Source organism: Podarcis filfolensis, assembly GCF_964270895.1.
Source record: "Podarcis filfolensis genome assembly, chromosome: 2".
In the NCBI taxonomy this organism is placed as follows: Eukaryota; Metazoa; Chordata; class Lepidosauria; order Squamata; family Lacertidae; genus Podarcis; species Podarcis filfolensis.
Window position 1 is genome coordinate 120,590,166 of NC_139605.1, and position 12,582 is coordinate 120,602,747.

At 46.4% G+C, this 12,582-nt stretch overlaps 1 protein-coding gene across 3 annotated transcripts in view; it reads right to left on the minus strand.

The window, feature by feature from the left end:
• The window catches only part of PIP4K2C (phosphatidylinositol-5-phosphate 4-kinase type 2 gamma), a 41,623-nt gene that overhangs the window by 25,124 nt on the left and 3,917 nt on the right, over positions 1-12,582 (minus strand). The window contains exons 1-4 of one of the 3 annotated variants that reach the window (XM_083599666.1): positions 12,305-12,438; positions 11,310-11,404; positions 3,113-3,210; positions 224-320 (exon numbers count right to left, since the gene is read on the minus strand). In XM_083599666.1, coding sequence (XP_083455792.1) covers positions 224-320; positions 3,113-3,177 — 162 coding nt within the window. In that variant the 5' untranslated portion in view covers positions 3,178-3,210; positions 11,310-11,404; positions 12,305-12,438. Of the gene's footprint in view, positions 1-223; positions 321-3,112; positions 3,211-11,022; positions 11,108-11,309; positions 11,405-12,304; positions 12,439-12,582 lie in introns of those variants that run through there. The other 2 variants (XM_083599665.1, XM_083599664.1) reach the window with 2 other exon arrangements.

Sequence of the window (12,582 nt, forward strand, 5' to 3'; positions counted from 1 at the left end):
TTCTCCAAAAGCAGGTCTGGAGGGCATCTCTGGGAAAGGAGTTCCACAACAAGGGTGCCTTGGTCAAGAAGGCTTTCAGCTTCGTGCATTATACTCTGAAGTCCAGTATATGACAGCAGTAAGGGGGTCGGAGGCAGAGATACTACACACACACTACAGCTGAGTACCTAAAGTTTTGTGCAGGCTTGTAAGAGTCTGAAGTGTACAGACGAGACCCACATACCTGGTAATCCTGGTCATCAATGCTGAAACGTTCGCGAAGATTGCGGAAGACCTGTGGGCAGTATTCCTTGAATTTGAAATGGCTGGGCAGGTTTTCTCTGCAAGAGTCAAGTGACAGAGTTAGCTGCTACTCCAAAACTCGGACTGCACATGCAGCAGGGTGAGCTGGAGGAGGGAGCTGAACGAGAGCTGGGGGTGGGGGAATCACATTTCTGAATGCACCTCTATGAAAAAACAAAAACAATAAAGCCTCCCCGCTTCCGCACAAAAATAAGAACCTAGCACATCAGTGAAGACCACAGCCCAGCCTATTCACTCCCTGTTGCGCTAGCTTCTACTTACAGGGTGGGTTTTGGTTTCAACAAATAAAGAAGCATGATGAAGTTTGATTCTACCCACCTTGCAGCAGTCTGAAGTGGTACAGCCCAGACCATCACCTCAGACTCTGCTACGTTTGTGGTCCAGGCCTTACCTTCTCCTGCTGCAGATGGGACCAGCTCTCCATCAGAGGCAGCCCACTGCAACCCAGTCTTATACACAACCAAGCTCCTTCTGCCTCCTTACCAGAAGGCCAGTTGTTCTGACAAGTGAGCAAGGCCTAGTAATAGCTACCAAGTCAATCTGGGCATTATCTCAGTAATCTGCGACCCAAGCCCCATAATCCCCTGCCCATTAGTATCCTCTACCACAGGGTGTAATCCTCCATTATTATGCAAATGGTCTCATGACCAGACAGGCAGAACAATCTTCCTTTAATACTAAGCATTAAATACCAGGCAGAGGGGACAGTGTGTGAGTGGGAAATGATTTTTTTGTCCAGCTTTGCATACGCTATTCAATTTTTTTGTACTTTTCCTGGAGGAAGGTTCAAATCAAGCAATTGCTGGCCTTTCTGGAGTGCTACAACAGAAGTGGGTAACCTGTGGCCACACGCAGCTCCTAATACCTTCTGACACCACCCCATCTTTCCATCCCATCAGAGCTCCTACCTTCCTCCTTACCGTATTTTTCACCCCATAGGACGCACTTTTTCCCCTCCAAAAATGAAGGGGAAATGTTTTTGCGTCCTATGGGGCGAATGCAGGCTTTCGCTGACTGACCCCTCTCGCTCTCCAGGCTTTAGGAAGCTATCCGCAAGCCGAAGCCCAGGGTGCGCTCCGGAGCGCGCCCCGTGCTTCGGGCTGCAGGCTGCCACCCGCAAGCCTTGTGAGCCCGGCGGGAGTTCCCGCCGGGCTCCAAAGGCTTGCAGATAGCAGCCTGTTCTGGGGGCTGGGGTCGGGGGAAGCTCGGGCTTACTCTGCCCCAGCCCCACAGCTGGGGGGGGGGAATATTTATTTATTTATTCCCCCCCCAAAAAAAAACCTAGGTGCGCCCTATGGGCCAGTGCACCCTATAGGGCGAAAAATACGCCCTATTTCCATAGCTTTAAAAAGCTGTTTCCCCACCGTCACCCCTCTCTTCCTGTGTGGATTCAGAATAAAAAGGGCCATATATTATTTGATAGAAATAAACTGATGTGTTTAACAAATCTTTTTCCTGGTATCAAAGCTTGGGGAAAAGCCGTTTTCTTCTTGGTTTCTGCTCTCTCTGTGTGCGGTCACACCAAAGTCAGAAAAGAATTATTTTCACATGCTTTCTAGAGCAGTAGCTGCACTGGTCTGCTGAATTAAAAACAATAATCTCTGTACAGTTATTTGAGAGTAAACCTTTCAAACCAAGTGGGGCTTACCACTCTTCCCAAGAGTAAGTAGGCTGGCATGGGACTGGAAATTCTGAGCGAAGGTAAAGATGGAAGAAGGGCAGTCATCATTCAGGTTCAATAATCCATAACATTTTTGGAGTGCCCTCCATCCATCGCTAACATGCAGTCCCCAACCAGTTATCCTGAAGGAATGAGGCCCTTAACAGAAAACACTTGCCCTCCCCTGTGGCACAGTCATAGGATAGCTAGACACCTACACCGCCCCCATGTGCAGGCTATGCTCTTGAAACGAGTGTTGCTAATAGCTGACTTATGGTGAGAGTTGCAGGGTGCTAAATTATATAATTATCGCCAAAGAATTGATGCTTTTGAATTATGGTGCTGGAGGAGACTCTTCAGAGTCCCATGGACTGCAAGAAGATCAAACCTATCCATTCTTAAGGAAATCAGCCCTGAGTGCTCACTGGAAGGACAGATCGTGAAGTTGAGGCTCCAATACTTTGGTCACCTCATGAGAAGAGAAGACTCCCTGGAAAAGACCCTGATGTTGGGAAAGATGGAGGGCACAAGGAGAAGGGGACGACAGAGGATGAGATGGTTGGATGGTATTCTCGAAGCTACCAGCATGAGTCTGTCCAAACTGCGGGAGGCAGTGGAGGACAGAAGTGCCTGACGTGCTCTGGTCCATGGGGTCACGAAGAGTCGGACACAACTGAACGACTAAACAACAACAACAAAATTATAATTATAATTATAATTATAATTATTTATTATTTATACCCCACCCATCTGGCTGGGTTTCCCCAGCCGCTCTGGGCGGCTTCCAACAAAACACTAAAATACAATAACCTATGTTAGCTTCCCCTATATTATAGCATGTGCATTTGGAGGAACTATGTCCCTGAGGTACAGCATCTGCAGTCTTTTCTCACAGATGCCTGAGGGAAGCCCACAAGAAAGAGTCGAGCACTACAGCTCCCTCCTGCTCATGATCCCAAGCAACAGGTATATAGAGGTATACTGCCTCTGATAGTGGAGGTAATACATAGCCATCATGACGAAAGGTCCCAAGCCTAATACCTTGCACTTCCAGTTAAAGGATCTCAAGCAGCAGGGGTGGAACCTGAAGTTGGGCTAGGAAGACTATGTGCCTTTCCGCTCCTAGACATATGCACCACCGGTCCTCACCTGTTGAAGAGATGATTGTTCACCTTTATTTTAGAATTCGCTTTGAAGTCATCAGGGAGCAGCATCACTGGCTGGGGAACTTGACTCAGCTCGTTGATCTAAAGAAGGAAAGCAAATGTGAAGCCACTGGCTTCTCTTATACGAAGCAGCACATGTCAGGAGAATGTAATAGCACCAAGGCAAGGCCTTGAGAGGACAGTTCTTGTCTACCAAGAGCCCCCGGAGGAAGTGACATCCGACCGAATGCCATGCCATTTGCAACCTAAGACTTGGGCACTAAAGCTATGCTGTTAGTTTCTCCAGGCACAGGCTTCCTCAAACTCGGCCCTCCAGATGTTTTGAGACTACAATTCCCATCATCCCTGACCACTGGTCCTGCTAGCTAGGGATCATGGGAGTTGTAGGACAAAAACATCTGGAGGGCTGAGTTTGAGGAAGCCTGTCAAAGCATATCAGCAGGATGGACCTTTGGGAAAGGGCCATGGCTCAGGGGTACCAGCACACCTGCTTTGCATGCAGCAGGTCTCAGATTCAATCTCTGGCACTTCCAGGTACAGGTGGGAAAGATCCTGGTCTGAAATCCTGGAGAACTGCTACGAGTTGGCATAGGCAGTCCTGAGCTTGACTAACCAGTGGCCTGGCGCAGTACTAGGCATCTTTCTAAGGCAGCTTCATGCGGTCCTAGCGTGGCAGACAACCAACAATAAATTAAGTTCAAAGTTGCATCAAGAACCTATGAAAATGTATACAGTATATACTTACAGGAAGAGCATTCAAGAACATTTGGGTTATCAACAAAGTTAATACAGCAGTTCAGACAGGATTAGCCTAGGAAGACTAAGCTAGAGACTCATAGCAGGAAACCAATGGGCTTCAGATGGAGACAACCAAGGAGGAAGGTTATGGTGAGGATTAAGAGCACTGAAGAAAATGTTGCTTTAGTCCAGGGGTCAAATAGTCACAAAATAGGTTGCCTCAAAGCATGGGAAAGGAAGACTGTAGGGTTGAAAAATGGATTTTCTTGTAGTTGCATAATTTTTACCTGGGATTTACTCCAAGCCACCATCAAAAGAAATATCATACGTCTACCTCCAGTGCTATTTTTCTAGAAAAATAGGTGCTGGAACTCACCACGAACACCTCTCTTGTCCTCTTCAAATGGCAATGGCACCCACCTGAGGGGTGCCGGAACGGAGTTCTGGCTAAAAAAAAGCCCTGCCTACCTCCATGGAATGACCTGTAAAAATCACATATTCAGCACCTGTCAGGGCCATCATGGCAGAAAACATGGACCCTTGGAACAAATCCACGTGCTATGGTGGCTGCAGTGAGTGCTGGATAGCTGGGGGGGGGGAGGTTACAAGGCAAGCCACAGAAACCAATGGCAGGTTCAATTTGATGGTGGTTTGGAGGAGATGCCTTAAAAAAGTCGTAAGGTTCCATGGTTTTTTTGCCATCACTGACCCCACCCTGCTGCCCTGAGGTCACCCTTTGCCCATACAGTCGCTTCCCTTTTATACATCTATCTTTCTGTTCCTCACAAGCCCATCCACCACAGCTCACAGTTTCCTTTGTTCTAGGTAGCATTTAGAAGGGATGTCCAATCAGAAGGGTAGAGGGCGTGTTTCAAATGTTATACCCACATTCATCACCCCAAGTACCAGCATCTCTCAGGATGTCTCCCCCCCCACATTGTGCTCCTCCAGTGAGTTTTCCTTAGGGGCACCTAGCTTGCCACTGCAGGAGACAGAATCCCAGGCTAGGAAGACCTTTTGGCTGACCCAGCAAGGCAGTTCTTAGGGATCTGTCACTAACTCAGGAGCTATGGTCAAACTGGACTGTCAATTCTTGTTCATGAGCTTATCCCAGGATAAAAACTCTGTGATAACAGTCTGGAGCTAAACTCCTCTGAAACTTGATTATGAGAACGAGTCCAAAAGAGAAGTGGAATTTGGATTTGATATCCCGCTTTATCACTACCCGAAGGAGTCTCAAAGCGGCTAACATTCTCCTTTCCCTTCCTCCCCCACAACAAACACTCTGTGAGGTGAGTGGGGCTGAGAGACTTCAGAGAAGTGTGACTGGCCCAAGGTCACCCAGCAGCTGCAGGTGGAGGAGCGGAGACCCGAACCCGGTTCACCAGATTACGAGTCTACCGCTCTTAAGCAGTACACCACACTGGCTCTCAGTATTAAACTGATTGTTGTGTAGGCTTCCACATTTAGGAGAGTGAATCTCCCACAGGGAGTTTCTTTCAAGCACCCTCCAGTTCACAAGCCAGGAAAAACACGGAAAATGTACCAACAGCCTGGGCTGCTACAAAAGATCAGGATGTGATCTGTATTGATATGATCATGGAGAGATGAGTGAAGGTGACTCATCGGCATACATATCTCGGCCTGGCCTCTGTGTGAGAGACTACTTGCTGGCAAGGGAGATGGCAATGCTGAGAGGCCAGCCTGAATTTCAGTCGCCACAGCCCTTTCTCCTGCAGCGGAAGCTGCAGTGCTGAGGTAACTTTAAAACCAGTCCAAAGCTAAAGTGATAAGTATGAGTTGACCGGCTGCTAGCATCCAGCATGTCTTGTTTATGGGGGGGGGGGACGGGACTGTGATGCCTGCTTTGTTGGGGATTGTGTATTATGGAATCTGGTCCTAACCATCCGGTCCTAACCAATGTTGATGACCTGGTCAGTGGGGTAGAGGTGGAAGGATCATTAGGCGCGGGTGATCATGCTCTTCTGAAATTTACTATACAGCGGAAAGGAGCAGCCAAGCATACTAGGACTCAATTTCTTGACTTTAAGAAAGCCGACTTCATAAAACTTAGGGAAGTGCTGGGTGAGATCCCATGGACAGTAATACTAAAAGGAAAGGGAGTTCATGATGGCTGGGAGTTTGTTAAGAGGGAGATAGTAAAAGCACAACTTCAGGCAATACCAATGAGACGGAAACATGGAAGGTGCCTAAAGAAGCCAGGGTGGCTATCTAAATAACTTTTAACTGAGTTAAGATTAAAAAAGGATGTGTACAAAAAATGGAAAAGGGGGGAAACCACCAAAGAGGAATTCAAACAAATAGCCAGCACGTGTAGACACAAAGTCAGAAAAGCTAAAGCACAGAATGAACTCAGGCTTGCTAGAGAGGTTAAAAGCAACAAAAAAGGCTTTTATGGGTATGTTCGTAGCAAAAGGAAGAACAAAGAAACAGTGGGGTCACTCAGAGGAGAAGATGGTGAAATGCAAACAGGGGACACAGAAAGGGCTGAACTCCTCAATGCCTTCTTTGCCTCAGTCTTCTCCGATAAAGAAAACAATGCCCGACCTGAAGAATTTGGAGCAAATGATTCAGCAGAGGAAACACAGCCCAGAATAACTAAGGAGATAGTACAAGAATACTTGGCTAGTCTAGATGTATTCAAGTCTCCAGGGCCAGATGAACTGCATCCAAGAGTATTAAAAGAACTGGCAGATGTGATTTCAGAACCACTGGCAGTCATCTTTGAGAATTCCTGGAGAACAGGCGAAGTCCCGGCAGACTGGAGGAGGGCAAATGTTGTCCCTATTTTCAAAAAGGGGAAAAGAGAGGACCCAAATAATTACCGCCCAGTCAGTCTGACATCAATACCAGGGAAGATTCTGGAGCAGATCATTAAGCAAACAGTCTGTGAGCACCTAGAAAGGAATGCTGTGATCACCAATAGTCAGCATGGATTTCTGAAAAATAAGTCATGTCAGACTAACCTGATCTCGTTTTTTGACAGAATTACAAGCCTGGTAGATGAAGGGAACGCAGTGGATGTAGCCTACCTTGATTTCAGCAAGGCATTTGACAAGGTGCCCCATGATATTCTTGTAAAGAAGCTGGTAAAATGCGGTCTTGATTATGCTACCACTCAGTGGATTTGTAACTGGCTGACTGACCGAACCCAAAGGGTGTTCATCAATGGTTCCTCTTCATCCTGGAGAAGAGAGACTAGTGGGGTGCCACAGGGTTCTGTCTTGGGCCCGGTCTTATTCAACATCTTTATCAACGACTTGGATGATGGACTCAAGGGCATCCTGATCAAATTTGCAGATGACACCAAACTGGGAGGGGTGGCTAACACCCCAGAGGACAGGATCACACTTCAAAACGACCTTGACAGATTAGAGAACTGGGCCAAAACAAACAAGATGAATTTTAACAGGGAGAAATGTAAAGTATTGCACTTGGGCAAAAAAAAGAGAGAGGCACAAATACAAGATGGGTGACACCTGGCTTGAGAGCACTACATGTGAAAAGGATCTAGGAGTCTTGGTTGACCACAAACTTGACATGAGCCAACAGTGTGACGCGGCAGCTAAAAAAGCCAATGCAATTCTGGGCTGCATCAATAGGAGTATAGCATCTAGATCAAGGGAAGTAATAGTGCCACTGTATTCTGCTCTGGTCAGACCTCACCTGGAGTACTGTGTCCAGTTCTGGGCACCACAGTTCAAGAAGGACACTGACAAACTGGAACGTGTCCAGAGGAGGGCAACCAAAATGGTCAAAGGCCTGGAAACGATGCCTTATGAGGAATGGCTAAGGGAGCTGGGCATGTTTAGCCTGGAGAAGAGGAGGTTAAGGGGTGATATGATAGCCATGTTCAAATATATAAAAGGATGTCACATAGAGGAGGGAGAAAGGTTGTTTTCTGCTGCTCCAGAGAAGCGGACACGGAGCAATGGATCCAAACTACAAGAAGATTCCACCTAAACATTAGGAAGAACTTCCTGACAGTAAGAGCTGTTCGACAGTGGAATTTGCTGCCAAGGAGTGTGGTGGAGTCTCCTTCTTTGGAGGTCTTTAAGCAGAGGCTTGACAACCATATGTCAGGAGTGCTCTGATGGTGTTTCCTGCTTGGCAGGGGGTTGGACTCGATGGCCCTTGTGGTCTCTTCCAACTCTATGATTCTATGATTCTATGAATGAAGTGTTCAAGTCTGCAACACATATAAATTACCACAAATTAAGCAAATTTGCTCAATCTCTTGTTTTGTAAATTTAAACTGCAAAAAATGGTAAAAAAACAAAAACAAAACAAAAACGTTCTGTCTTTGCCAGTGAGAGAGAGAGGGGGGAAAAGGCAAGGAAAAAAAGTCTACTGGAGGACATGGAAGCTCTGCACTTGGCCACAGGAAGACTTGGTTGGCTTCTGTTATTTCCACAGGCATCACCTACACATTTTCAAGAATGTGATTGCAACCATAGGGTCTAGAAACTTGTTTTTACAAATATTAAAGGTTTGATATTCAGGAAGTTGAATCCCACTGGATTCTGCATGTTCTCTGTGCTGCCCCAGAATCACAGCATACACACTGCATAGGCAAAGTCAGTGGGTACATAATACACAGGGATGACTGAGTAGAGAGAACAAAATAGTAGGTATCATATACTGACTAATGCTGAATATGGTGTGAGGACCCTGCATACATAGCACCAAAGAGGGGGCACTTGTGGTCCTCCAGATGTTGCTGTTGGGCTTCAGCTCCCAGCATCCTCAGGCACCACGGGCAATGGTCAGGGGTGATGGGAGTTCGTCCCATCTGGAAGTCCAGATTCCTGATCCCTGCAGTACACTATTCCTCATGAATTTATTCCACTTTCACTTCACTTTCCCTCCGAAGGGTTCATAGCTGTTTACATACAGTTCCCATGCAGCCTCCCGTCAAAATACCTAAAAGGGCCTGACCTACTTGGCTTCAAAACCGCAGAACTGCGTCATGTGCCTTTGGACTAGACTCAAATTGAGAGCACTCCAGTTATTGTCAGCCACCAAGAGAACCAATGGAGTTTGTAGCTTTCCCTTACTTCAGGTTTCTGGGAAAGATCAAAGCTATTTATCGGGCCTACAGGAATGAACCAATCTGGGATAGATCCTTTGTGGCAAAAAAAACTGCAAGACCCAATATGCTTCAGAGAAAACAGTAACTGCAGCAAAATGATCAGGCAAATTATTTCCACAGGGTTGTGACTGCAATCTCATTCAGCTGGAAGTCTTCTGACATGGGACAGTCTGACCTATCAAATACATAAACAGTGCATTGATTTGAACATCATATTAAACCAGTGTTAAAATATACTATGGTTTGTATCTAACTAAATCACTGTATGTGCAGCCCTTCCTTTCCCCATGCACTGTCCCCAATCTGCTACACAATGGTTTCTTTGGGGGGGGGGGAATCTGGAGCAGATGGGGGGGGTGTATGCAGGGGGAGAGTTCTATTGGGGTTTGGGCTGGGTGTTCACCAGTATGTAGATGATACCCAGCTCAACCTCGCCTTCCAATCAGAACCAGTGAATGTCCTGTGTGAGTGTCTGGAACTGGTTGGAGGATGGATGGCGGATAACAGATTGAGGTTGAATCCTGACAAGACAGAAGTACTGTTTTGGGGGGATGGGGTGGGCAGGTGTGGGGGACTCCCTGGTCCTGAATGGGATAACTGTGCCCCTGAAGGACCAGGTGCGCAGCCTGGGAGTCATTTTGGACTCACAGCTGTCCATGGAGGCACAGGTCAAATCTGTGTCCAGGGCATCTGCCTACCAGCTCCATCTGGTACGCAAGATGAGACCCTACCTGCCCACACGCTGTCTCACCAGAGTGGTGCATGCTCTGGTTATCTCCCGCTTGGACTACTGCAATGCACTCTACGTGGGGCTACCTTTGAAGGTGACTCGGAAACTACCACTAAGCCAGAATGCAGCAGCTAGACTAGTGACCGGGAGTGGCTGCCAGGACCATATAACACCAGTCCTGAAAGACCTACACTGGCTCCCAGTGCATTTCTGAGCACGATTCAAAAAGTGTTGGTGCTGACGTTTAACGCCCTAAACGGCCTCAGCCTAGTATACCTGAAGGAGTGTCTCCACCCCCATCGTTCTGCCCAGACACTGAGGTCCAGCTTTGAGGCCCTTCTGGCCTTTCCCTCACTGCGAGAAATAAAGCTATAGGGAACCAGGCAGAGGGCCTTCTTGGTAGTGGCACCTGCCCTGTGGAACATCCTCCTATCAGATGTCAAGGAAATAAACAACTATCTGACTTTTAGAAGACACCTGAAGGCAGCTCTGTTTAGGGAAGTTTTTAATGTTTGATGTATTTTTACTATTCTGCTGGGAGCCGCCCAGAGTGGCTGGGGAAACCCAGCCAGATGGGCGGGGTATAAATATCATTACAGTCGTACCTTGGTTTTTGAACACCTTAGTTCTCGAACAATTTTGGCGCCCGAATGCTGCAAATCTGGAAGTGATTGTTCCCGTTTGCAAACTATTTTTGGAAGTTTCAGTGGCTTCCGATTTGTGGTAGGAGCTTCCTGCAGCCAATCAGCAGCTGCGCTTTGGTTTCCGAATGTTTTGGAAGTTGAACAGACTTCTGGAACAGATTCTGTTTGACTTCCAAGGTACGACCGTACATTATTATTATTATTATTACTATTATACCCACAAACGCTATTCTGCACATTCAGTCATTTAGTTTGAGAGCAGAGATGGTGAACTGAGGTCAAGAGGCAATGCCTTGCTAATGCCAATGAACCCAGTGTGATCCACGGGCAAAGACTGCTTCACTTTCTCAAACAGTAAGAAAAATCACCACTTGCTTCATAAGGCTGTTGCGAGGAAGAAAGAGAGAGATTGGGACTGTACGATGCTATGCATATTTAAACTGTTCCATACATAATTATCAAGTTTCTCTGGTATCATTCCCAACACTGAATGAGGGTCAGAACAGAGTCAATGCTTCTAAATGAGTTAATGCAGCTTGCAATTTAGTAAGCCAGTTCTAAAATGGAAACTATCCCCCACCAACATTAATAGCCATACAGAAGAAGACTGCACACACAGAGTTAAGAGGTTAGAATGATCTGGAAACACCTAAGCCAAGATATATTACCAGAAAGTTTCCATCCAGGCCAAGTGAAAAGGACCCAAGACACGCAAGGCAGACTTAACTTCACCAATTCTATTTTATCTCGTTTCTTAAAAGAGAGAAGGGGAGGGAACACGAGCCACACAGCATATTATTTTTAGGCACAAATACAAGCTTTGCAATCACACTTTGGAAGCAGTGAAGGGCAAAACGGAAGGAAGCAAACTGGCTTTTTGTTCATCAAGAGGCTTATGCTTGCGGCAATCAAGACAGTTTGCAAGGCAGAAGGGCATGCTATGAGGCCCACGTACCAGCCGCCTCCTTCATTCCGGAGTCTGAATTATCCTGGTGTTGTGCCATAGAGCTCATATGCTCCGCCCTCCCCCAATACTTTGGGGTCGTAAAACTGTTGGAATCAGAGGGAAAGGGTCAGTTGAGCTTAGGGAGGGAAAAGAAAGGAATGCAGCCAGACAGCTTAAGACCTGTGCAAGCATCTCACAAAGAGATGCCACTATTGTTCTACAGAAAACACACTCTAGGCCTATAGGTGTTGGTTAATTCCCTTCACATCCAAGGTCTGGGGAGTGACATTATTTTGGAGCTGAAAAATGAAGCCAGGCTCGCCACAGAGGATGTTGCAGAGTGTGCTACAGGAACTGCAGCTTCCACTCATGATGCTTTAATACATTTATCAGAGCACTGCACTCTTGACACTTTGGCAGTGCCCAAAATCAGGCTACTCATGTTCCTATGAGCCATGGAAAGGAGTCCCTCAGTAAGAAATCCCAGTTTGTTAATATGAGAGCACACCAGGGCATTCATGGCCCAACTGACCTGGTCATTCCATCACATGTGCATTCCAACTGTGTAAACAGAAGCCAAGAACACCAAGAATCTACATGTAGCGTACTTGGCGCAAATCTCCATATTCATAGCCACAAATCCTCTTCTTAAAGAGAAATTAAGTAAATTTTGATTGAGCCATACTTGGACATGTAAAGTTCATTCTATACCTTCCCCTATTAACTCAGAAGAAGAAAAGAACCTAGATGCAAGTTCGCAGGAGACTTCAGCAAGGGATTTCAGTAAAGAACAGGAAACACCAAACTTCAAGGGATTACATGGAAGATGCCTCCCAATGGGACCAAAACAGGGCTAGATAGTATTGGTGAACCCCTTGTCACAAGGAATATGAAAATAATGGTGCGGAAGAGCAAGATGCTGACTCCCATCCTGAATTTTAGACTATATGTAGTCACCTGGGAAGTACTGCCTTAACAAGACATGGCACTCTGGAAAGCCTTACCTGTTGACCTTGAGAAGTCCACAACAATAATCATTTTGGAAAGCCCTGCTGTGAGAACAGTTTCAGGTCACTTGTGGACAGGCAGCACTATTCAGCTGTAGGAATCTTTTACTGCTGATGTTATATAACATATAGCAGTATGTTATATAGAATGTGTCATCTGAATTGCCTTTCAGGAGTTTCAGGTTGGGTGTGCATTAGTGTGTCTTATTCTGTCACAGTTGATGATGTACTTTTAAGATGCAAGCCAGCTTGGATGAATTTTTTATTCAAAAAGA